Below are 23,453 nucleotides of genomic sequence, written 5' to 3'. Positions count from 1 at the left end.
TACAGACTACATAAAAACTACTTAATAAAAGGAATTGAAAGTTAAAATTAAAACGTAGTACAATAAAAAACATAAATCAGTAAATCTGCAAAAAATCAAGTGGGTATAAAAAACTTATAATATAAAATAATAAATTAAATAACCTATAATTCTAAACAATAAAAAATGTTAACGAAAAATTTACTTTTAACGTTGAAGGATTTCGCTTCGATTTTGCCAAAAAAAATTAAACATCATAAGGAAACCAACAACCATATAAACAAAAATAAAAGACTAGCGAAGAAACAAACAATTTTTCAGTGCCAAATTTTAAAAAAATCATACGAGACTGATTCACTATGCGTTAGTAATATGAAACCGGCATCTTTATGCGCGACAGCCAATTAAAATGCGCCACGCCTAGCGTTGACCAATGAAAACGCAGTTTTTTTTAAATCCCAGTCGAACAGAAATTGTGAATCAGCCGTTAAATAAGTAACAAATGCTTAACTGTCCAAATGCCATGTATTTTGCGTAAAAGACGATCCGACACTCGACAGAAAGCTATTGTACAATTAATGTCACTTTTACGTCATAAAATCTCGAACTTTCAAAATATACATTTGGAATTTTAACAATTTATTGCCGAATTGGTGCGTTTCCGTGTCTAAGGCCTGACCAAGAGTATTGCCTTATTATTCAAAATCCAAGCAACTTTACGCTAGACATTGTGCCTTCTAGATCGAAACAAACGTTACGTATCTTATGAGTTATGACAATCAAGTAACAATCATTTGACAGCAGATACCGCAATTTCTGCTGTCAAACGTCAATTGCTTACACGTCGAAACGTAACCCTACGATGGTACAAGAATTAGGACCCCGAATTCAAGCCATCACATAACAAAAATGAAGCGTCTTCATATCTTGGTCAGGCAGCATCCTTTATTAGTCTTATATATAGGTGGGGCAATGTTCTAGACTAGTGCCGCACGCATCGCACGATCTTGCGTCTCGCTTGTTCACGAGCGTGCACGCAGGACACTCCCGGCCCCCAGACGTTAGGGGTTCGATCTCCGGACCCTTCCTAGACTTTCCGCACATTTCGCACACCAAACCCCCCTTGTTAAGATACGTGCACGTAGTACACTCCCACCTGTTGTCCGTCTCTTTCACTCTCTCGTTGTGGCTCGATGCTTTCTCTCTTTCGCCGTTGTGGAATTTCGGCGGCGAGCGACGAAGGCAGTCCGGCTCGTCTAAGCTAACTACCAGTTGGGCCTTCAAATCGTAGTTCGCTTGACTCGATGATCTACTGGGCGCTGAAAATTGAGAAATATTTTATAGCATTAAACTTAATATACTTTACGCAAAATAATTTATTAGGTTAAGTTTCATTTCTAAATGAAACTTAACCTTAGAACCCTGATATTAACATAAAACCAAACAAGAGCACTATTTGTTTTATAACAAATCCATGCCACTTTGATAAGAAACAGCTTATTTTTCAAAAACAGAAGGTGCTGCTTGAGAAAACAATTTAACAAAAAAATGCTTATATTCATTCTGCAAAGTCTTCAAATTAAATAAGAATGACTCTGTATAATTATACAAAGATAAAAAAATAATTCAGTCTACTTACATCCAGTAGTTTTGACGTGCACCGGCTTCGAAACACCATTCTCGTGCGTCTTTCTTGGTTTCTCCTCTAAGGGCCTCGAGCTTTGCGGCTTCAACTTCCTCAATTCTTTCGCGTTGGACACCGAACCGTTCACAGAACTTTGCTGTTTGATCACATCTTTCCTGTCTTTGACCTCCTTCTTCGTTAGCAACTTAACTTTATCTTGAGCAACTTTCTGCGGAACCAACCCATCTGCCGTTGGGTGACCGATCGTTTCCGACTTTCTCACTCTCTTCTCTTCTAATTTCTTCACCGACTGCCTCTTCTTAAGCTCCTGTTCCTGTTTTAGTCTCATCAGACTCTCGTTGACCTTGGCCGTTCTGTATACAGCTTCGTCGTACGATCTATCGAGATTCAGCGCCTGCAGTCCATCTTCTAAATCCAGGGTCGTCGGTTGGTATTTCGTTCTACGCTCCTCCCTGTCCAATCTGTCCAGCGTTCTCGAATCTCTGTCTAATGACTGAGAGAATCCGCTCCTGCTGTCCCCCTCTTGGTCTTTACTGGATAAATTCCTGAAGACGTAGTCCCAACTCTCGTATGTTCCCATCCCATCCTCTTTCGCTTTGCTCAACGACGGCTGGGTGTCTGATCTCGGTAGACTCGGCAGAGACACATCGCTGATGGTGGATTTCAGTGTGCTATTGCGTTTGGAACTTTCTCCGTGTCTCCTCCGCCTCTCGTCTTGGCTCCTCTCAAACTTTCCGTTTTCATACACAGATGGCGCTTCGAACTCAATCAGCTGGGCCGTTGGAACCGTCGGGACCGTCGGATATCTGTAAGGGTAGCCGTTGATTGGCACTGTGGTGGCTTGTTTTATTGGCGCGTAGACTGGCGTAGGGATCATGTAGGGCTGGTTCATGGGGTAGTAGTATGGTACTGGTTGGTAGGGGTTCATCATGGGTACGGGGTACTGAGGCATCTCCTGGCACATGGGGGGCGGGTACATGATGTAGGGGTTGACCGGCTGCACGGGCTCGTCCACCCACTTGCATAACTCGTCGACCCGCGGATCTTTTGTCGGCACGTTCGAGTATATTTCACCATCTGTATATTAATGAAAAATAAATATAATGAATAAGAAATAGAATGAAAAAGAAATGTATTTTTCAGGATTATTGTAAAACCATTATACAGATGGATATTATAGCAGTGCATTTTACACAACTAATCGACACTCAATGCACCTGGCTCCAATGAGACTATGAGCCTGTTGGTATACTATGTTTTAGAGCTGTCAAGCTAATTAATTTAGTCAATCTAAAAAGTCACCCCTAATCAGGGACTGTTCATCCGTTGATTAAAGGGTGTTTATTTAAATAAAATACATTTCTGTGTAGTATTTTTCAACCATAAATGTTATTATCACCTACAAGTTAAATGTGAAGTGTTCAATGGTTTTCGCGACGTACGACAAATGTATAAAACTATATAATATCTTACTGCTATATCCGGACAATCTTGCTATCGCCTGCGCGGGCGTAGCCACGTAGTTCGCTCGCTCGCGGACGATGTCCGCCCACGTCACGCGCGCCCCGCCTCCCCACACGCCCTCCCAGATTTGTACCATTATCTGCAATTTCGAAAAAAAAAAAAGGTAAATTCAACTTAATAAGAGTGGGTTGCACCTACTTACTATAACTATTACTGTAACTTTAACTATAACTACAAAGCAAAATGTCACATCTTTGGTTAAAGTCAATAATGGACGCTGTGGCGGTACCCACAATTCGCCTAACGCCATATTTAACGATAACTATAGATCTCGACAAGGCTTTACATGAACCGAGTACAGCTGAGGGGGGGATATGACACTGACCTGGCACTCGGCGTGCGCTATGAGCGCGTCGCGGGAGACGGCGGCAGCCATGTCGGGGCAGGTGGGGCCGTCCATGAGCAGGCGGCCGGCGGCGCGCCGGTAGCCCAGCGCCTGCAGCACCAGCTCGCACCCCAACAGATGCGCCTCCACCTCGTGCTTGTAGAGCCCCGAGTACAGCTGATGGGGGATATGACACTGACCTGGCACTCGGCGTGCGCTATGAGCGCGTCGCGGGAGACGGCGGCGGCCATGTCGGGGCAGGCGGGGGCGGCCATGTCGGGGCAGCCTGCAGCACCAGCTCGCACCCCAACAGGTGCGCCTCCACCTCGTGCTTGTACAGTGTGTAACAAAAATAAGTGATAATACTTTAGGGTGTATACGTGTTCCTTGTAGAGAGTTCACTGTGAAAGTAGCAGCGCTGAAAGACCAAAATTTTTTTTCACTTTTGTATGGGGAAACTCGTGACGCTCGGGCCCTTGCCCATACAAAAGTGAAAAAAATTTTGCGTCTTTATATTATCACTTATATTTGTTACACCCTGTAGAGCCCCGAGTACAGCTAATGGGGGATATGACACTGACCTGGCACTCGGCGGTCGCTATGAGCGCGTCGCGGAAGACGGCGGCGGCCACGTCGGGGCAGGCGGGGCCGTCCATGAGCAGGCGGCCGGCGGCGCGCTGGTAGCCCAGCGCGTGCAGCACCAGCTCGCACCCCAACAGGTGCGCCTCCACCTCGTGCTTGTAGAGCCCCGAGTACAGCTGATGGGGGATATGACACTGACCTGGCACTCGGCGTGCGCTATGAGCGCGTCGCGGGAGACGGCGGCGGCCATGTCGGGGCAGGCGGGGCCGTCCATGAGCAGGCGACCGGCGGCGCGCCGGTAGCCCAGCGCCTGCAGCACCAGCTCGCACCCTACCAGGTGCGCCTCCACCTCGTGCTTGTAGAGCCCCAGTACAGCTGATGGCGGATGTGACACTGACCTGGCACTCGGCGTGCGCTATGAGCGCGTCGCGGGAGACGGCAGCGGCCATGTCGGGGCAGGCGGGGCCGTCCATGAGCAGGCGGCCGGCGGCGCGCCGGTAGCCCAGCGCCTGCAGCACCAGCTCGCACCCTACCAGGTGCGCCTCCACCTCGTGCTTGTAGAACCCCGAGTACATCTGGGGATGAGAAAAATTCAGATCCAGATCCAATATCCATTCATCGATTGCTGAGCGAGATCAGGAAATTGTGCTTACTACCGGTTGTAACAAAACACATTCCTCGCAACACAACTTAGCTTAGCTCAGCTCTGGTGAAAACGCAGCGAAACAGGGTGGACTTAATCAAAGATAAGGTACAATTTTAAAACTACAAACTTAGGCATCTACAAGCATGGCATATTATGGCGCAAGGGTTTGGGGAAAGTGTTAGAGAGCGCAAAAGAACGCTGAGAACTGTGCATACTCCCGCGATAAAAAGGAACTCTAATCAGTAATGTCCTTTCTCATAGACAACCCTGTGTCTGTGTAAAATAGGTACTCACCCGTATAACCTTATACTCCTTCCTCCAGGGCTGCGCCAGTAGGTTCGCAGCGTATCTAGCTATGGCCGCCCAACCTATACCAGCTCGGTAGGCACTGAACTCCGTGGTTTCGGTCACCGTCCGATGGAATACCTTGCCAGTCTCCGCTAAACCGAATTTGCACTCGTGCGGCACTAGACTCAGGTACTCCATGATGAGAGCTGAAAAAGATTTAGAAGTTAGATGTGTATTAGGAAAGTGTCATATTAAAAGTGCGTGTGCGTATACGTGTGTACTTTGTTGGTGCGTGTGCAGGTGCGTGTGCGTGTGCGTGAACGTGCGCGTGTGCGTGCGCGTGCGTGCTCATACGTTTGTGGGTGCGTGTGCGTATGGATGTATCACTTTCACTGAAAATTTTCACGCAGAAAGTACTAAACAGAATTCTGTACGGTAACCCGTATAGAATTGCATAGCCTTAGACTAATTCAGAATAATTAACATAGGCTACTTGTTATTGTAAAAAAATATATGTTTCAATAGGACACAGTATTTGCGCGGGCAAAGCACGCTCCCTTTGACGTGGGAGAGCCATGCTTCGGCACGAATAGGCCGGCTCGACCGGAGAAATACCACGGGCTCACAGAAAACCGGCGTAAAACAGCGTTTGCGCTGTTTCGCCGAGTGAGTGAGTTTACCGGAGGCCCAACCCGGTAGGGGTTGGGCCTCCGGTAAACTCACTTTTGTACCCTCTCCTATTTCCTTCCCTACCCTCCCCTATTCCCTTCCCTACCCTCCCCTATTACCCTATTCCCTCTTAAAAGGCCGGCAACGCACCTGCAGCTCTTCTGATGTCCATGGGCGACGGAAGTTGCTTTCCATCAGGTGACCCGTTTGCTCGTTTGCCCCCTTATTTCATAAAAAAGCAAACTCTATACTAAGAAGAAAGACGTGTAGAATAAATCTAATTTGTACATACTCTATCAAGATCTACTTTGTAGAGACTGTAAAACAAACCTTCCAACTTCTTTTTCTGTCGCAGCTTCTCCGGGCTCTCTTCTATCTCAAGGTAGCTGTAGTGGGCGTCTTCTATCCGCCGCCACAGCGACGGCAGCCGGTCTCGCATGGGGTCCGCCATCACCACGCTTGGGGTCATGCCTGAGGCCATGCCTGGGGCCATCCCTGTGGCCATGCCCGTGGCCATACCCGTGGACATCCCCGTGGCCATACCCGTGGCCATGCCCGCGCCCACTCCCAAGCCCACGCCCGCCATCATCACAACCTCTGTGGTCCACACTGAAAAAAATACGAATAATAATTTTGAGACGTGAGTAACCACATAGTACATTATATACATACTTAGTGATAAAGCCGCCTTTGTGTTCATGCTGAGTTGATGTAAAAAAAATATTTTGTTTGTATATTTTTAGCACAATAAAGCATATTCATTCATTCATTCATAAGAAGACGTAAGTAGATGAAGTAGATATTTTTATAACACAAGGGCAATGTTATACGTGGGAGAGCCATGCTTCGGCACAAATGGGCCGGCTCGACCGGATAAATACCACGTTCTCACAGAAAACCGGCGTGAAACAGCGCTTGCGCTGTGTTTCGCCGAGTGAGTGAGTTTACCGGAGGCCCAATCCCCTAACCCCTACCCTATTCCCTTCCCTACCCTCAACTATTCCCTTCCCTTCCCTTCCCTACCCTCCCCTATTACCCTATTCCCTCTTAAAAGGCCGGCAACGCACTTGCAGCTCTTCTGATGCTGCGAGTGTCCATGGGCGACGGAAGTTGCTTTCCATCAGGTGACCCGTTTGCTCGTTTGCCCCCTTATTTCATAAAAAAAAAATTACCAATTTTTTCCCTTATAATAGGCTTGATGACTATTTTTTTTTGTTATTGGTAATTGATAGACCCTTAAAAAATAGAAACATCGCTGAAAGAATGACTCTGATAGCTTAAAAATTCACCAAGATATGACAATTCAAACATCTCATAAAATAGACCTGCCCGAAACGCTCCATACAAAGTGCTACGAAAGATTGACGTCACTCTTTCGTAGTTTATACGCATCGGGAGAGAACTTTGTTCGATAGGTATATTAAATACCTATTGCGTTTATGAAAGTGGTTTCATAACAAAAGTTGCTTTTAATTGCATAAGTTATCGATTGGTATACAAATATTAAGAAATTTAATTGAAAAAAAAATCAACTTGATTATCTAACTTTGAAGGCACATAACAAAAAAAAATGCTATCGAGCTGTAATTTTGGGAACACTTATTTGTCACCGTGATTTCTTTATTTTATTAACAAAATTCGCTAATCTTTGACCTTGTCATCATCCCTATTTGAACAAACCTAACTTGTCTATCTGTCTGTTTTTGTAACGTTTTCATATTTAAACTACTGAAATGATGCAAATAGGTAGTGGGTAGTGGGTACTCTGAGACAGAAATTATCGAAATATCCTATCGCATTGTTTACAATTGAAGCAACAAAATCTCATTCATGCAGAGCCCAAGGGGGGCGAGCCGGGCATTTGCCCAGAGCGGCAAAAATGAGGGGCGGCAAAATTGACTTATTCCTATCTTCCAGCCTAGCCATCCACCACTTAAGTTTGAGAATTTTACCAGCTAACCTATCTTAAGTTTGATAGTGGAAATATTTGAGTATTTTACTTAAATATTCCTCCCATTTTCCCCCAACAAATTTGTTTCCTGTATGTAAAGGGCGGCGAAAATTATCTTTGCCCGGAGCGGCTAAATGTCTAGATCAGGCCCTGCATTCATGTGCATTAAAAAGTTATACAATTTATCAATATAATATGGTGTGATAAAAAGTTATCCTGTTACAAATGCCAGATATTTTGACAAAATTGTGCAACATGCATTCAGAGGGCATTAGCACTAATGACTCATTCATAAGCAGATAACAATGTTACAAACTATTGTGTTACTGTTATTGAATGCTTATTACAAGTTATGTTATTATAATTGTACTAGATGACGCCTGCAACTCCTTTGCGCCAAAATTCATTCACGGTTTATCTGAAGTTTTGGAGACCTTCAAAAGCAACACTAAAATAGCTTTACTAAATCTACTATATATATTACCTTTTGTTCTAAATTTTATGTAACTATAAATAAGAATTATTTTTCACTGGAAGATATAGTGAAACTATAACAGTTAATTATGAACCACATACATCAGTTTAATGCACCAGTGACTTTAACGAAAGGGGGAAATTAAACCTGCAATTATAAATAAGTAACTGTCTTCACCAGTCTGTCTATAACAAAGATTGATTCATGATAGTTCAAAGAAATGAACATTTTTTTTACCTTAAAGTAGCTTAATCCTTTGATCATAGATTCTTGGAAATCTATTGTTATTCTATTGTGTCTCGCTCACCGTTGAGCCTATGGGACTTGATGGGTTAAAGCTGATGTGCTTGAGAGTGTTTGTAATTAACTTTTGACAATTTGGGGATGTCCTAATTTATTCATTTCAAGTAAAATGGGTTTTGCTTGTTTACACAATATAAATAATGTTGTAAAAGTGATTAAGTGTGACTACATGACTGTTATCACTTAGGCTTTAGCATCTGAACTTTGATAAAAAATTTGAGATATTTTTTGGATAGTTAATATAAAAAAATACAGCATAATGTTCAATCACTTGTAACATGCAATTATAGTAGTAAATAATCTTCACAAATTCTATGACTCACAAGTCACAATAACGTTTAAATACACTTATCTGTCATTACAATGATAAAAACAAACATAAGATAAGATTTTAATTCTCCCTGGTCTCCAAGTTATAGTAAAATAAAATTGTTATATCAATAATCTGATAGCATTTTTAAAAAAAGACAATTTATTATTGGTACAAAATGAACAATGAAGTAGTGAGATAACAAGACAAGATTTTGAGATTTAAAACTTGAAGGTATGAAGATTATTATGTCAACAAATCCTGCATGCTGCATACTCCTCTTTTCAATTAATATTGTATTAATTGGTAATATTTACGAATTCCTTAGTAATACGAACACAATACAATATTGTATAAGGAAGCATTATGGTAATATTTTGGTCGACTATTGTACAGCGCAAAAAAGTTACTCTGTCCTATTTCAGTTAGAATTATGCATTGGCCGAAATATATTGGAGTTTTATGTGTAAAATACCTTGCCAACAATGGCTTTTACATTATTCTATGTTTTTAACAATATAAGAAGAAGATTACCTTGCAGGAAGACATTCTTCTTAATGCACTAATTCTGAAATCTAGAGCGGATAAAAATAGTACGCCAAAAATATCGGTAGCAGTGTTTACAATCTTCGCATATGTATGTCAAGTATTTTCTTCGTCATAACCAAGTTTCACTGCGGCAATTATGGTATTAATTAATTTAAATTACACTCGAAATATAAAATAACAAAATTGAGAATTTCTGAATATTGTTTTGACGTTTTGACGTAGTGATGACAGCTCAATTGACAGCTCACAGACTTATTGCGTATTTGACAGATTGTCGTTTTTATAGATGAATATGTTTGTGACATGAAAATAGAGTCATAACGCCAAGTTGCGAAAAATCTTTTTTGTTATTTTAATAACATCATTTTTTGACGTTTTTTAAGATTACTTGTGTAAATTATTGTAAAATATGAATATTTATTTTGTGGATAATATTAGGCAAGAAGAAATTGATACATTTTATGAAGTAAATTCATTCTAATCGATTTCCTAAATCCTATAGCTATCATTTCATGTTGTGCATTGTATTCTGACTCCTACAAAATAATTTTCAGGCATGTCAGCGACATAGAGACTATTATCGAGGGTATCCAAAAGCGTACCATCCCTTAGAATACTTTAGGGAACCAGGATATTCGGGACAATGCCCGCAAGATATGACCACGTAAGCTATAGCCTAGCCTACTAAAATAAACATAACAAATCAGTACAAGCGCCTCGTGCAGCGTGCTTAGGAAACTATGTATTTAAGGAAGCGGGCACCATGTTAATTTATCAGTCATCATCATCATCATCATCATATCAGCCTATAGTCGTCCACTGCTGGACATAGGCCTTAATGTGTCCGTAATACTATTATGCAGATCACGGCCAACATCGAATCTTTTGAGCGAATGTGTGAGGGTCCTCCGCACACAATTTCTTGGAGCTCGCGCATTTAAATACCTTTTATTTAAATAGAATTAAATACCGAGCACTTATACCTAATAATTTACGGTTGCTGTTAAGCAATGTAGGTTACTAACTACTAAGCGTGTTTACACACGGCGCGGGCGCCGCAGCGGCAGCGCCGCGGCGGCGAATAACGCTGCCGCTGCGGCGCGTGTGTAAACACGCTAAGGCGTTAAGAAAGATAATTAATATTCCTAACTGTATTTTTTTCAGCGTGTACCTATCGTATCCGAGGTTCCACGTGAAGTACAAGCAGCCTCATGTGTTGCCAAGGGACACAGGCCGTACTAGTGGATTCCCCAGCCTTCCGGAACGCACCCTCGGTGGCCGCTACAACAAGAACCCTTGTAAATTGTTCGTTAGATAGAGTTCTTCAATATCGTTGGTTTTCTAAAAATCCTTAGATAAATTGTTTTCTGATATGTATTTAAAATATAAAATAATAATATCTAGTAAATAATACTTGGCTTTTTTGATTTACAAAGAAAAAACTCCTATAAGTCTTCTGTGTGCTTCTTAGTTCTTACTTCTTACCAACAGCGTGTCACTGTGGCCGCAGCCCGCGCCCGCGAGCAAGCTTGATAAGCCATCTTAAAATTATGTGCGGTCTATATCTGCGACCGCTTTATACTTATATTTGTAAAATCACAAGACCTAGATGCTTGAAATACTTATTTATTGATTACCATCACAGTCTGAAATAAAACGACGAAGTGAACTCTGGTATTCTCGGCAGGATCAGTTTGAACTCGTTGAGGCCGATGGTCTCGCTGTGATCGAGGTTTACTTCTTTTAGTATCTAAAAATATAAATAAATAATAAAATCAAGGTCTTTAACTAAGGCGGTCCCTAAACCTACAATAATATTGATGCAATAATATTATGGTGCAATAAAAATGTAACTAGATCAAACTGTTCAATATATCATATATTTTACCCTAAACCGTCAATAATATTCCACAATTCGTAATATTGGGCAATGAAATTGACCGTTTAGTGGCCGCTAAAGGCCCAGTTAACCGCTTAAGGCGACGCCTTGATAATTTGGCTGTAGCGATATCGTTTTTTCTCAGCAATGACCAAAGCTAAGAAATTAAAGTTCATTGTCAGTATTCATCATGTCTTTGTCTTTGAATTACCCATAGCATAACACGATTGGTCAACTTTAATAACACAGAATAATCAATCAAAAAGACCTATGTAAAAAAGGGATTCCTATTTTTCCAACTGATTGTGATTTAAGCTTCCAAAATATGTAGATAAAATATTGGTTCAAGCCAAGCGTACACTTTAATTTGCCCATAGCTTTTTGGTTTTGCATAACATTTAGCAATTTAAAAACCATAAATGCATAGCATTTATGGTTTTTAAATTACGCGACAAAAACCATTTTGTCGCTTCCACCCTTTTTTGCTGTTTCATTGCTTGTTTTCATAGAAAACTTCGATTCGGCTAAGTGTACGTTCACCTTTATGCGGCGCGTATACGACGCGTACCTACGGCGCGTACGATGCTGACAAATGTGCGATCAGCTTTAATGATATACCCACGCCGAAAATCAACGTAACATTTGTACCTATTATGTGAATAAACTATGAATAAAGGAAAAACTAGCAACAGTAACCGCTCCATAAAATTATTGCCTCCTAGATGACGCCCGCAACATCGTTGCGCTAAAATTCGTTCATAGCGCGGGAAACGTACATTTTTTCGGTATAAAAAGTACCTATCCTATATCCTTTCCCGGGATAAGCATCTCCATATCAAAAACAAAATCGGTTCAGTGGTTTGGGCGTCAAGAAGTAACAGACATACAGACAGACAAACTTTTGCAATGTTATATGTTAGTATGGATTTGAATTGCGGCTTCTTGTCTGTCATACAAAAGTGTTTTAGTATTGGGATTTGGGCCAATAACGAAAAACTTACAACTTTAGCAATCTTAATTTTGGATTCTCTATCCAGGAACATATTCCGGTTGTTGGGGTCCCAGGTGATGCGGTCTAGAATGTCGTAGATGTCTCGCGACGATATCTGGTTGTCCTCGTCGATGTCTGAAAACAGTTTGCAATAATATACTTCATGTTAATATTTTTCTATGGCCTCATAGAGATTTAAAAAAACTACTTTTCGTTCTGAAAATTAAAAATATAAAACGCAAATTTTAAAAGGAGATTTGACATAAATGCCTGCAAAAACCTTCTACCCTCCTCTACCTCTCTTCTCTTTTTAAGCCACCCAGCACATTGGGCACGCGATAATAGGACCGATAGATACCCCACGTCCCAACTCATTGGCTATAAGTTCCTACTCATTAGCTATTCTACGCTTTCTTGAAAAAAGGCTTACCAAATATTTTAATTTTTAAACGAAGAACAAACCATAAACTCGGAAAGCCCACGCCGCCTTCACTTCCGCCGGGCAGTCGGGGCTCATGGCGGAACACAGGTCCAGGAGGTCCTCGAAGGAGAAGCAGCCGTCCTGCTTCGACGAGAACACGCGGAACAGACGGTCTCGGAATGGATTGTTCTGGAATGTTGACGTTACAAAGTACTAAATAACGCCCGCAACCCCGTTGCGCCAAAACTCGTTTAACACGCGATATACACGGATAAAAAGTATCATTCCGGGACTCAAGGTATCTCCATACCTTTCACGCCTCCGTGGTCTAGTGGTATAGAGCGCGGCTCTTGACTCGGAGGTCGTGGGTTCGATTCCCGCGTTGGAAACTTGTTATTTCCAAGTTTGGTTAGGACAGTGCAGGCTGATCACCTGATTGTGTGACAAGTAAGATGATCCATGCGTCGGATAGGCATGTAAAGTCGGTCCTGTGCTTGATCTCTCGCCGGTCGTGTCGGTCTTCCATCCCGCTGGGTTAGGAGAGTAAAGGAATAGAGAGGTTTCAATGAAACCGGCCACCGTCACTGAAACCCGGTGTGGGAGCTATTATTATTTATTATACCTGTCAGCAATATCGGTTCAGCGGTTTTAGCGCGAAGAGTTAACAGACAGACAGACAGACACGACCCGCCCCGCTGCACGCAGTCATTGTCCTCAATTTATTACCTACTTAGTCAATCATAGGCACACGCATTTTGCTATAGACCGGTCGCGAAGCACAAAGAACTTCGTAGCTATATTGTCCTATCGTTACTTGTCTCGCTCCCAAGTTTCAAGCACTTACTTTAATTTAAGCGTTTATGAGCGAATAAAAAGACGTACGGTCTTCGTCCATTTGCAAACTTTTAGGTGTTTTGCGAACATACTAGGGCAAAGACACAAAAAGAAATACCTTTAGAACTTCGAACTTTTTGATAATTTCATCTTTCGGGAACCTGTGTGCGTAGTCGGCCTCTATCTTGTCTGGATCTATTGAATAGAATTTCTTCATTAAGCTACAAAACACAAAAAAAAACTATTAATGTTATTTGTAAGAACTAAGAAATACGAATTAAGGTTAATAAAGAAAAACATGGTGATTAGTGATACTGGGGCAAGTGCATGAAATAGGTAATGTGGTCCCGTGTATCCAACATTGTGAAAGCAAAACTATTCTAGGCTTCACAAAAATTACGTGCCAATTCCACCAACGTCTGTTAATCGATGATTAACGCCTCTAGTCCACCGAGCGACGCGACGCTGCGAACTGCGAAACAGCGGCGAACCGATTTACTGTCTCATCCGCCACACGACAGTGCGTTATATTTCATCTCGCTCTATTGATGTTTCACAGAGTTTTCGCAGTTCGCAGCGTCGGTAGACTAGAGGACTGAGGAGAAAACATCTTGTTATCTCTTTCGTTTATTAAATATTATGTACTTATGAAAGAGAAGGCAATGTCAACGACGCGACGCAAAACAATAACGATTCGGAACATAACCATAGCATTAGATAGAGATAGAGAGCTATAGTAACGTTATCTAATTACATGATACTAAACTAAACCAAGCAAAGTACTTACTATAATATTTCTCCTTTGTTCAAATAAGTTAAGGAGGTATAGTCCTCCAAAATATCTTCGGTCAGCCCTGGATATGTTTTGGTCCCGCAGGCGCCCATGACAAAACAAACAATACGATGCACCAATTAAAATTATCTTATCTTTGATAACACAATGCTAATCGAGGAAGCCCTAATCTACGCTTTTGAACTATGCGTACCTACCTATTGAATACATATAAACAGTGGTTTATATTCAAATAGGTAGATTTTCAGCTACAAATAGTTGGGTTTAATTTACGGGTACTTCTATTTTAAAAGATAATTCTAACATTTATAAAAACTAGGTAGTTACTTATTTTTATTTCCATATCGCCTTATCAGTGTTAGCAGCGACAAAATTTACGGATACACTATTCGTCACTTATTTTATACAGAACTAGGCAGCACAAAACTAAAATTATTACAGCACACATACAATGGTAATTTAAATGTGACTTTTATAAATTTTATAGGCCTTTAGAACCTTAAAAAAATGTATAATATTTTTAAAGGTTAGAATTGTGTCGGATCTACCAAGTGAAACTGTTTAATTTTATGAAGTGATGTTGAAATATAAAGTATAATTATTTTGATAAGAAATGTGTTTCCTGTTTCACATTACACTGAAACTTCCGAATGCGGGTGTTGTTACGAAATTAGTATTACGACAATAGGTAGATCCAATACACATTAAGCACTATTACAGTCCAATACTATTACAGTCGAAAAAATTACTGTTTTATGCAACTGAAAAATCTATCTTTCCTTGAACTCTTACGTAAATACCTTATAAACAAAACACGATTTCATTTTTGGAAAATAATTTATTTCTTACATCGTACATACTCCTGAGATCATACTCAGCAACACATTTATCAAAATAAGTCGAATTCAGAATTAATATATTAATTTACTTATTCCATTTACTAACATAGACGCCTACACTTGGTCAGATACACACAAAGTTCCAAAGCTTTATACATGCGAGAGAGACGGATAGTCCAATGGCAAATTTTTACATGACTGTATTTGATCCACAAGTCAATAGTAAATGAACCCAAATGGAATAGAACTGCAATGTTATTAAGCTATACGCAGCACCCATAAAGTTAATATACCTAGCGGAATAGAGAAACAAAGGCCTGAGCAAGAGAGATAAAGAGACATGTGATACATGACAGCAGCACTCTTTTTTTGACGTCCAGTCGGCACGTGCCGCACGTTGACAATTTAATCTCATAGAATTCATGTTCAATCATGCTTGTGTAAGTGTATACGTACACATATTTTTCACACAGATGTAAACCAATTTCGGTTTCGTTTGACAGCTCGAGATTGTTGCTCTATTCCGCTAGGTATATTAACTTTATGGCAGCACCAGCATAGACAGCAGATAAACATTTTTGTTCGACGTTTGACAACGTTTCTGTCAATATTCTAATATGACGCGTGCAACATGACGGATTGTTTACTGCTTAGATTCTAGTAGCGCCCTCTGCCCCGAACTTTGCATAATTTTCCGTTACTTTTAATCGTCCTAAAAACAAAGAACAAAAATAGATGAACTATTCCATGTAGCTGTTATTGTCATTCAAACAGCTTTTTAATGTATAAGACAAGGACATCAACAAGGATATATAATAGTCCTGTTATCTTTTATTTATCAAGCCATAATATGAGTTATGTTATTTTATGTTATTCATTTAAGCATTTTCGAAACACGGAAGATAACATTAATGCTAAATGTGCTAATAAAGTAATGGGTAAAGACATGACAAAATGCTCATTAATGTCCATAAATGCCCAAAAGACTCGAGCAATACCATCTACATTAATATAATATATGGATGGATGGTTAACGCCCAATATTCCCGTACCTTTGCCCTTCTGTAGATGGGAAACTTCCATCCATCTAAAGCAGTTCCACCGCTTAGGAATACACAAAACATTCTACTACTTAAAAATACTAGAACTTATGTCAAAAATGTGTAACATGTATTTTACAAACTGATTCTTCTTAAATGGAGCATAAAAAATATAATTGCATACATGAGCAACTTTTTATAGAAAGAAACAATGATAACTGACAACATATCTACTAAAGACTAGAAGGGTTTATTTACGAAGAGGTCATACAAGTAATATGGAAGCCATTAACAAAAAAATATGATTGATCAATCAGAATACAACCAAGAAGACATGAGGATATATTTTACTTCCATGCAAAAATTATTATTTACAACTTTATTCTTATAAGAAAATTCTAAATCAAAGCAGGCTGGCCTTGCCTTAAAATTAATTACTATTAAAGTGCGTATATGTAACCATTTTCTGATTTATTCGGTAACAAATTGGCATGAATAATAAAAATAAGGAAAGATTCTTGCATGCCAACTTATAAGCTGATTTTGAACACAACTTTAATGTTGCATGTCACAGTAACAAGTTTTGAAATTATGAAACATAGTCACAACTTAAAAATCGCACATGCAAATGTATCTTCCAAGGATTAAATTCGCTTTCGCATAACATACAAAAAATGTTGTGGTTTTCGGATTTAGTTTATCATATGTTAAACTAAATCAAAAAACTACAATATTTGTTACAAAAAATATTGTAGTTTTCTAATTTAGTCTATCAAAGAATATGTTTAAACTTTAAAATTCGATTTACTTAACACTGTCGTGATAGTAATGATTCTGCAGAAACTTATTTTGACAAAAAAGCTTGTACTTATTATAGTAGGAAATTTTAGTCCAGCACATTTAGCATGGCCACGATAGTATCTTGAAAGAATAGACAAAGTGCCAGATTGGCAAAGAAATTCGGTCATTTTGCTCTATATCTGTCAAAATTACAGATTTCCTTAGTCAATCTGTCACTTAATTCTAATATCTGACAATATTTCTTTCGCATTTCTACTGTGGCCATGCTAAGCCTGCAAGATGATCAAAACTCAATTACTTCTATTTAGTAACTCATCACCTTTTAGGAAAGTCTAAATTGTCAAACGTTATTTGCCTCCTGGCGCGCATTTTTGCCGCCTCCTCGAAAGAAGGCATAGAGTTCGACTTGAAGAGCTCTGGCCTTTCTATATTGCTAAAACCAGAGCTACTATTAGAATTGGTATCTATGTTAACTAACTTGTCTTGTAATATGTTCTTCGTACTGCTCCTAGGGGGGTCCGGTTTCGCTGACCCATTGCTGCAAGTGTTCTCCTTGACTTGCGAGGTCAACGTGGCTGGTATCTGTCGATTCTTTAGCTGCTGGTAGGCTGATGCTGATATGTACCCGGTGAGTTTTGTGCTGTCGTTGGATAGTTTTATCTGTTCGTCTTGGAAACATTCCTCTACTGTCCGTCCTTGGATGATAGCGAATACGTACTGACGAGCGAGCCTGAAAATAAAATTTAAAATAGTCGATGTCGTAAAAAGCTTAGCACAATAAGTGTCAATTTCGATTACAATATTCTTCAAACATCCATTTGTATGGCTCCACAAAATTTACATAAGAAAAAACAATAAATTATTGGGCGTTAGAAAGATAGTACAGAAAATCTTATATAATAATTATTTTCAAACAAAAGATCTAAGGTGCCAATAATAGGCTAACAACAAGTGGGTAGTTTGCCCTAAATTATTGCTTTTCAATTATTTATCGACATTTACTTGTTAATTATTTAAAGTTAACCTAGAATTAGTTCACATTATTAACTTACTTGAATAATGTATCAGATGTGGACAGTTTGGGTGCAGCCAGCTTCGCCGCATGTGGGGGTAATGTCAGCAGACGTCGAGTCAGCCGTGCCAATAGAGATGCCTTCTCCTTGAAACCTGGTGAAGACATCTTCCAGCCGTGCAGACGAAGAGCTTCGGTTACCGCCCAAAGAAGTTTCTAGAAGAGAGGTGAGATATATTTTTACTGCTTTTGCGTCAAAATATACTTATAGTTATGTGTCAGTAATGACTAGATGTTATTAGCAAGTTTCTTTGAGCCACAAGCTGTTCTTGTGATAAAATGCCGCACGGCTTACAACTATAGCATTTTTACTCTAGTTGTATTAAACCGACACTTTTGTGTCATGTCGTTACAACTTTTTCCGTGTAGCCCCCTTCCGCAACGCACGATAAGGAACTTCGTTCCAAAAAACATACCATGGAGTATCGTTCTTTTGTGTAGGCGGCGTAAGTCGTTGTTGTGTAGGAAGCACACAAAGTTTCTATCTCATTTATTATAGTACTGAATTCTATTAGCTTAAACTACACTTTCAGTCAACAATCACAATTTACTGTATTCACTTGAAAATTATGTGAATTTAAGTAAGATTGTTACGTCAAAATAAAAAAAAAACATAAAAATCATTTATGTACCTTTTTATGTGTCTCATTCAACTCGGCCATGTTTCTCGAAGCAGGCATTTCTGAAGCGCGTCGATTCAGGGGAATGGAGCTCGGTTGGGATGATGTAATCGAATCCCCTCCAAAAGACAAACTTTTCGCAATTTTACTCCTGTTCTCTGGCCCTTCGTCAAACGGATTGCGTTTTCGTTTCAGGTCCATATGAAACCGGTCACTTATTGTTCCATCACTGCTCTTTGTCTCCTCCGGTTTTACTGGTGATCCGAATAGAGCTCGTTTAGACCTCATAGCTTGGTGCGGAACAGAGGAACTCGAGGCTGCAGGTACGGACTTTCTATTCTCCGGACTTATGAAGAGAGCCCTTTTGAGAGTCTCTCTTGCAGGTTGAGATCTCGTCAAGCTCTCGTTGTCCAGCAACAGGCGTCTCATTGCTTTCTTCTTACTGGAACCGCTCTTTGGTGTTTTGCCCGGAGTCTTCTTCCCAGGGGTTTTGCTGGTCGGCGTCTTCTTACCGGGAGTCCGTCTGGTACGAGGGCTTTTTCTTTCCGCCGAGCTGATCAGCTTTCTGTGTGGGAAGTAACTTCAAAATATTCTATGTCAGAGTATGTTTTCAAAAGCAATTTATTTGTTAGTTGGGTAGAAGAAAACTGGTTATATTGACAATATTTGGTATAAGTTTCTAAGCTCTATAGTCTACAGTCTATTAGATAAAATAGTATCTATGCCCGAAACCCGCACATAGTTGGTCCCAGACGTATTGACTAGTTCTTTCCTCTGGACTAGACTGACTATGTTGCGAGAATGCCATTTGCTTGGGCAACCATACGGACATTTAAATCTTGTCCCAGGCACTACAGTATTTGAGGAGTGGTTACTTTGCTCTGAAAACACTGTATAAATCATCCACAACGGATGCAAAGGCCTAGTTATGCCCGAAATAAAGATGATTTGATTTGATAAATAAGTTAAACTGAAATACTCATATCTTACTTCCAAAGCTCGCTCAGTGCAAATTTTTAACTTTGTGAGTTAACCTCATTATAAATCTAACCAATACCTAGCTTTTTCTTTAGATGTATTCTTCATATTATATTTTGATAATTAGACTTTAATTTTTAGTCCTTGTTGACTCTTTCTGCTTACAATAACTTTAAGCTAGAATTTGTTCAGACTAAAATCTTTTCTTAAAACAGGTCCACACAGAGATCATTCTTAGTCCATAACTACAATAATAAAAAAGTAAAAATCCAGATACATACTTCTTATCAATGAGCACCATCTTGGATGTGGAGCACTGCGCCTTCTCGCTGATGGTGGCCGCGCTGCAGAACGCCTGCCGCCGCCGCGCGAGGTGCGACAGACGACGACCGGGGGACTTCACTTGAGCCATTCTGAAATAATCATTATATGTTAATTGATTGTTAAATAAATAAAATAAATAAAAATTATTTATTTTCAGACCATTGATCCCTAGTGTTAGTAAAAATTTGACTTAAAAAAAACTATGTTAAAAGCCTCTGTAAAATAAAAAATATTTTAAAAAAATGTTAGTTAATAATGGAAGAATATATTATTGTACCCAAGGTTTTTTGAGTAAGTATAAACTTGTATTCAGCAACATTCGCACAAAGTTAGGGTAAATAATTAATTATCCAAAAAAAAATGCTAATAGGCTAATAGTAAATAATTATGTATGACTAGATGACGCTTGCAATTTCGTTGCGGCAAAATTCGTTTATCACGCGGGTATTTTTCCGCGATGAAAAGTATCCTATGTCCTTTCCTGGAAATCTATCTCCATGTCAAATTTCAGCAAAATCTATTTTTTGTTTAGCATGAAGAGGTAAGTAACAGACAGACAGACAGGTAGATAGACAGACACACTTTCACATTTATATTATTAGTATGGATCTAGGGCTACTGTGAGTTTTTTTTAAAACTCCACTTTGTGCTTGTAACTGTACATTGTAAATGTTTTCTGTGCACAATAAACTGTTAAATAAAGAAATTCAAAATTTCTAATGTAGGCTAATTATAATAAAATTGCTTTGACAATACTCACTTGATTCTCAATGCTTTGCGTTTGCTAGCACTGCTCGGAGACTGCAGGCCTCCAGAGTAAATATTAACACTAGTATCAGTTTCTGCTCCAACAAATCTTTCAGCATACTTTTGATTCAGTCTTTCCAATTTCTCAGAGTATGATGTTAAATTATAACTGAAATAAATCAAATAAACTGTTGCTTGTTCATGCATGACACCACATGGTACTTGTTTCCAAAAAGTTAATAATTTTAAGACTTAAATATTATTTATATTTTTAGTCTTAAAATTAACCTTTTAGATATAATAATTTTACATTTTATTGTTTCTTAAATTATAACAAAATCTAATTGTATAAGAATGAATCAACACAAATACAATCTATAACCTAACAATTTCTTATAACAAACAGTAAACTAGACTACAATCTACCAAGTAACACTAGCTGAAGCTCAAAACGTGACATTCATTTAGGCCAGCCTTTCCCAAAGTGGGCGATAACGCCCCTTTGTGGGCGCTGAAGGTCTAAAATCTAAATGAGTAGCTCTGGTGTGGGGCCCAGAAATAAAATGGGGGCATTGTGTAGACTGTAGACGCTTAGGGGTGATGTATTTCATCTAGATGTATTCTAAAATTAAACAATAGAATGGGGACACTAATTTACAATATTTTGTTCTCAAACTATCAGTAGATAGACAAGATAATTCAGAGGTTCCCAAACCTCTGAAGTAGGCCCTAGGGCCTGCCGCCTGCCAAACAAATATACACACATATTATTATTCTTTTGGGTGCAGTTGAAATAATTTCAAACTCTTTAAGTAATGTATAAAGATATAGTCCAAATTAATATTATTTTGGCGTCGCCTCTTTCGCAAGGGGCCCGTACTTTAATCAGGTTCTATCTATTGTCAATGAAGGGTTGCATTATTGTTAAATTTATTAATTTTTAAACAATTTTGAATAATACCATGAGGCTGGCATAGATGCCAAGTGCATTTTTAAGCCTCATCAAAAATTTTGATAAAAAAAATAGTCTCGTACAAATGTAATAAGAAATACTCACTAAACATCATAATATTTGCACTTCAAAACATCCGGCCACTCAGTCTGTAGAGCTTCTGCTTCCGTCGCCATTTTTATCTCCACACTCTTGTCTGTACTCGTGTTGAGAGCTTGACTGTCTATAGACACTCTTCTAATCACTGCTTCAAAATGATCATCATCACAATGATCACTCGTTTCTGGTATTTTAACAAACGATACTTTCTTCTTTGGTGTCATCGAGTTTGATTCTACATCAACATGCTCCTCTCCGTTGAAGAATGGTAAATATGTGTAGTACTTCTTTAACATTTGTGTAACATCAGTCTTTAGAATGGTGACAGAAGGTGGAGGTAGAACACCATGCAATCTCTCCTGAATGTAAAAAAGATAAGTAAAGTCATGAGGTTTTTTAGGAATTAGAGTGAATATATCAAGCACACAATAACTTTTTCTAATAAGAACTAGAAGTTGAAGGTAGTAGAATTAAGAATTGCAAAATTAATTTCCCAGAAAGTAATAAAATTCTAATTAGTATGTCAAGACAAACATGTCAACAAAGTTTAAAAGTTGCATAAAAATATGCTAATCTAACATAACCTCACCTCAATCTTCCTAACTTGTATCTTATGATTTGTTTCATAGTCCTTTAGGAAACTCCAGAAGGGTTCCGGTTCCGGGTTCAAAGCCTCCTCCTCGCCATCAGAGAACATGTCAGGAGACCTCACACCACTGTCAAAAGACCCCTCCAAGGATGAGTAGCTCTGGTCCAAGTTCCACTTGGAGCTACCTTCATTCGCTTGTAACTTCCTGCTCTCTAAAGACTGGGACTGGGAGTCCCCAGTTTCTGATGATTTGTCTAGCTTAGTCGATTCACTATTACTCCTGTCCTCGTACCCACTGGGTTCATCTAAATTGTTCACTTGTTCACCGTTGTTGCCCGGATCACTAGCACTATTTTCAGTCAGGCTGAGCATGTTGTTAGCTGTCGTCAGAGCCGTTATCGGGTCCACGATAGGTTTCAACTTCTGAACGTGCTTCAAGATCGTCGCGTTGAAGGATAACTCCGTGATCGGAAGCTTGAACACATTCTCCGTAGCTTTCGCGTCTCGAAACATCGGGACGCTGTCCACTGCGTTATTGCTGTTCTCCATAGTTGAGGTTATGAACGCTGGCTTGAAGTCATGGGATTTCGACTCCTCCGAAGACACGGGGACGTCGGTCAAGTCGGATTTGTCGTTTAAATTGTCGGTCAGACAAGACGACGCGTTGGTCGACGTGCACGGCGAGCCGATCTTTATCACATCGTCCAAACCTTTGTCGATATTGTCGATCTGTTGCAGCGACGGTGTCTTATCGAACTCCGAGCGGCTTTTCTCGCATACGTTCGACTCCCTAGCCTCGGAGAGGTCTATGTTACCTCCGCTGTTAGAGTTTTCGTTGTCAAAGTCCGAGGGCGCCCTTTCGATGCGATCGTTGGTGTAGTTATTTACGACGTTAAAACTTTTCATGTATCTCTCGTATAAGGAGAAACTATCGCTCAAGGAGAAACAATTTGATTCCTCATAGGATTCCATGATCCATCACCGAAAATCGGTAGACTACATTTTTTTGTTAACTTTTGGAACGCAAAATTACCTAATATTAAGTGTTGCACAATATGATAATTAGTAGTTACACGTTAGATTCCGACAAAACTAATTAAAACAATGCTTTTGATTTTTGAATGAAAACCATGCACAAAATGATATTAAAATTTACAAAGGCGATTAGCGCCTCGCCAGCTGCTGCGCCGACCGCACAGACTATTTAGCAGTGTTGCCAGAGCTGTAT

General features: G+C 39.6%; 4 protein-coding genes across 5 annotated transcripts; 1 reads left to right on the top strand and 3 right to left on the bottom strand.

Annotated features, from left to right (window-relative positions):
- Positions 1-288: 288 nt before the first annotated feature.
- Positions 289-9,450, bottom strand: LOC121737260. The gene is made up of 7 exons (XM_042128881.1): positions 9,232-9,450; positions 5,989-6,267; positions 4,996-5,195; positions 4,454-4,630; positions 3,098-3,227; positions 1,619-2,701; positions 289-1,298 (listed from the first exon to the last, which is right to left on the bottom strand). The coding sequence occupies exons 2-7, from the start codon at positions 6,245-6,247 to the stop codon at positions 934-936; spliced, it is 2,214 nt and encodes a 737-aa protein (XP_041984815.1). The 5' UTR covers positions 6,248-6,267; positions 9,232-9,450; the 3' UTR covers positions 289-933.
- Positions 9,451-9,628: 178 nt separating this feature from the next.
- On the top strand, positions 9,629-10,657 carry LOC121737127. The gene is made up of 3 exons (XM_042128685.1): positions 9,629-9,712; positions 9,801-9,910; positions 10,411-10,657. Exons 1-3 carry the CDS (start codon positions 9,656-9,658, stop codon positions 10,562-10,564), a joined length of 321 nt encoding a protein of 106 aa, XP_041984619.1. The 5' UTR covers positions 9,629-9,655; the 3' UTR covers positions 10,565-10,657.
- Positions 10,658-10,856: 199 nt separating this feature from the next.
- LOC121737126 (calcium and integrin-binding protein 1-like) lies at positions 10,857-14,326 on the bottom strand. The gene is made up of 5 exons (XM_042128684.1): positions 14,159-14,326; positions 13,490-13,592; positions 12,579-12,726; positions 12,127-12,251; positions 10,857-10,996 (listed from the first exon to the last, which is right to left on the bottom strand). The coding sequence occupies exons 1-5, from the start codon at positions 14,254-14,256 to the stop codon at positions 10,886-10,888; spliced, it is 585 nt and encodes a 194-aa protein (XP_041984618.1). The 5' UTR covers positions 14,257-14,326; the 3' UTR covers positions 10,857-10,885.
- Positions 14,327-15,554: 1,228 nt separating this feature from the next.
- On the bottom strand, positions 15,555-23,415 carry LOC121737125. Of its 2 annotated transcripts, none has more exons than XM_042128682.1 (7): positions 22,226-23,415; positions 21,643-21,995; positions 20,599-20,754; positions 19,796-19,927; positions 18,549-19,116; positions 17,897-18,072; positions 15,555-17,574 (listed from the first exon to the last, which is right to left on the bottom strand). In XM_042128682.1, exons 1-7 carry the CDS (start codon positions 23,195-23,197, stop codon positions 17,160-17,162), a joined length of 2,772 nt encoding a protein of 923 aa, XP_041984616.1. In that variant the 5' UTR covers positions 23,198-23,415; the 3' UTR covers positions 15,555-17,159. The 2 variants fall into 2 exon arrangements, with proteins under 2 accessions (XP_041984616.1, XP_041984617.1); XM_042128683.1 differs by having other exon boundaries at positions 18,549-19,101.
- Positions 23,416-23,453: the final 38 nt, after the last annotated feature.

Source organism: Aricia agestis, chromosome 20 (genome assembly GCF_905147365.1).
Source record: "Aricia agestis chromosome 20, ilAriAges1.1, whole genome shotgun sequence".
NCBI lineage: Eukaryota > Metazoa > Arthropoda > Insecta > Lepidoptera > Lycaenidae > Aricia > Aricia agestis.
This window is presented reverse-complemented; position numbering and strand designations above follow the sequence as displayed.

Coding starts and splice junctions, on each gene's coding strand:
- LOC121737126 (XM_042128684.1), bottom strand. CDS start 14,256: ATGGGCGCCTGCGGGACCAAAACATATCCAGGGCTGACCGAAGATATT. Junction 13,593..14,158: donor AACAAAGGAGAAATATTATA/GTAAGTACTTTG, acceptor TGTGTTTTGTAG/CTTAATGAAGAAATTCTATT. Junction 12,252..12,578: donor GTGGGCTTTCCGAGTTTATG/GTTTGTTCTTCG, acceptor AACTGTTTTCAG/ACATCGACGAGGACAACCAG.
- LOC121737260 (XM_042128881.1), bottom strand. CDS start 6,247: ATGATGGCGGGCGTGGGCTTGGGAGTGGGCGCGGGCATGGCCACGGGT. Junction 4,631..4,995: donor AGGAGTATAAGGTTATACGG/GTGAGTACCTAT, acceptor TCTCATCCCCAG/ATGTACTCGGGGTTCTACAA. Junction 3,228..4,453: donor TAGCGCACGCCGAGTGCCAG/GTCAGTGTCACA, acceptor TCGAAATTGCAG/ATAATGGTACAAATCTGGGA.
- LOC121737125 (XM_042128682.1), bottom strand. CDS start 23,197: ATGGAATCCTATGAGGAATCAAATTGTTTCTCCTTGAGCGATAGTTTC. Junction 20,755..21,642: donor TGCAAATATTATGATGTTTA/GTGAGTATTTCT, acceptor GATTTATTTCAG/TTATAATTTAACATCATACT. Junction 19,928..20,598: donor CGCAAAGCATTGAGAATCAA/GTGAGTATTGTC, acceptor TGATTATTTCAG/AATGGCTCAAGTGAAGTCCC.
- LOC121737127 (XM_042128685.1), top strand. CDS start 9,656: ATGAATATTTATTTTGTGGATAATATTAGGCAAGAAGAAATTGATACA. Junction 9,713..9,800: donor AAATTGATACATTTTATGAA/GTAAATTCATTC, acceptor AATAATTTTCAG/GCATGTCAGCGACATAGAGA. Junction 9,911..10,410: donor TGCCCGCAAGATATGACCAC/GTAAGCTATAGC, acceptor TATTTTTTTCAG/CGTGTACCTATCGTATCCGA.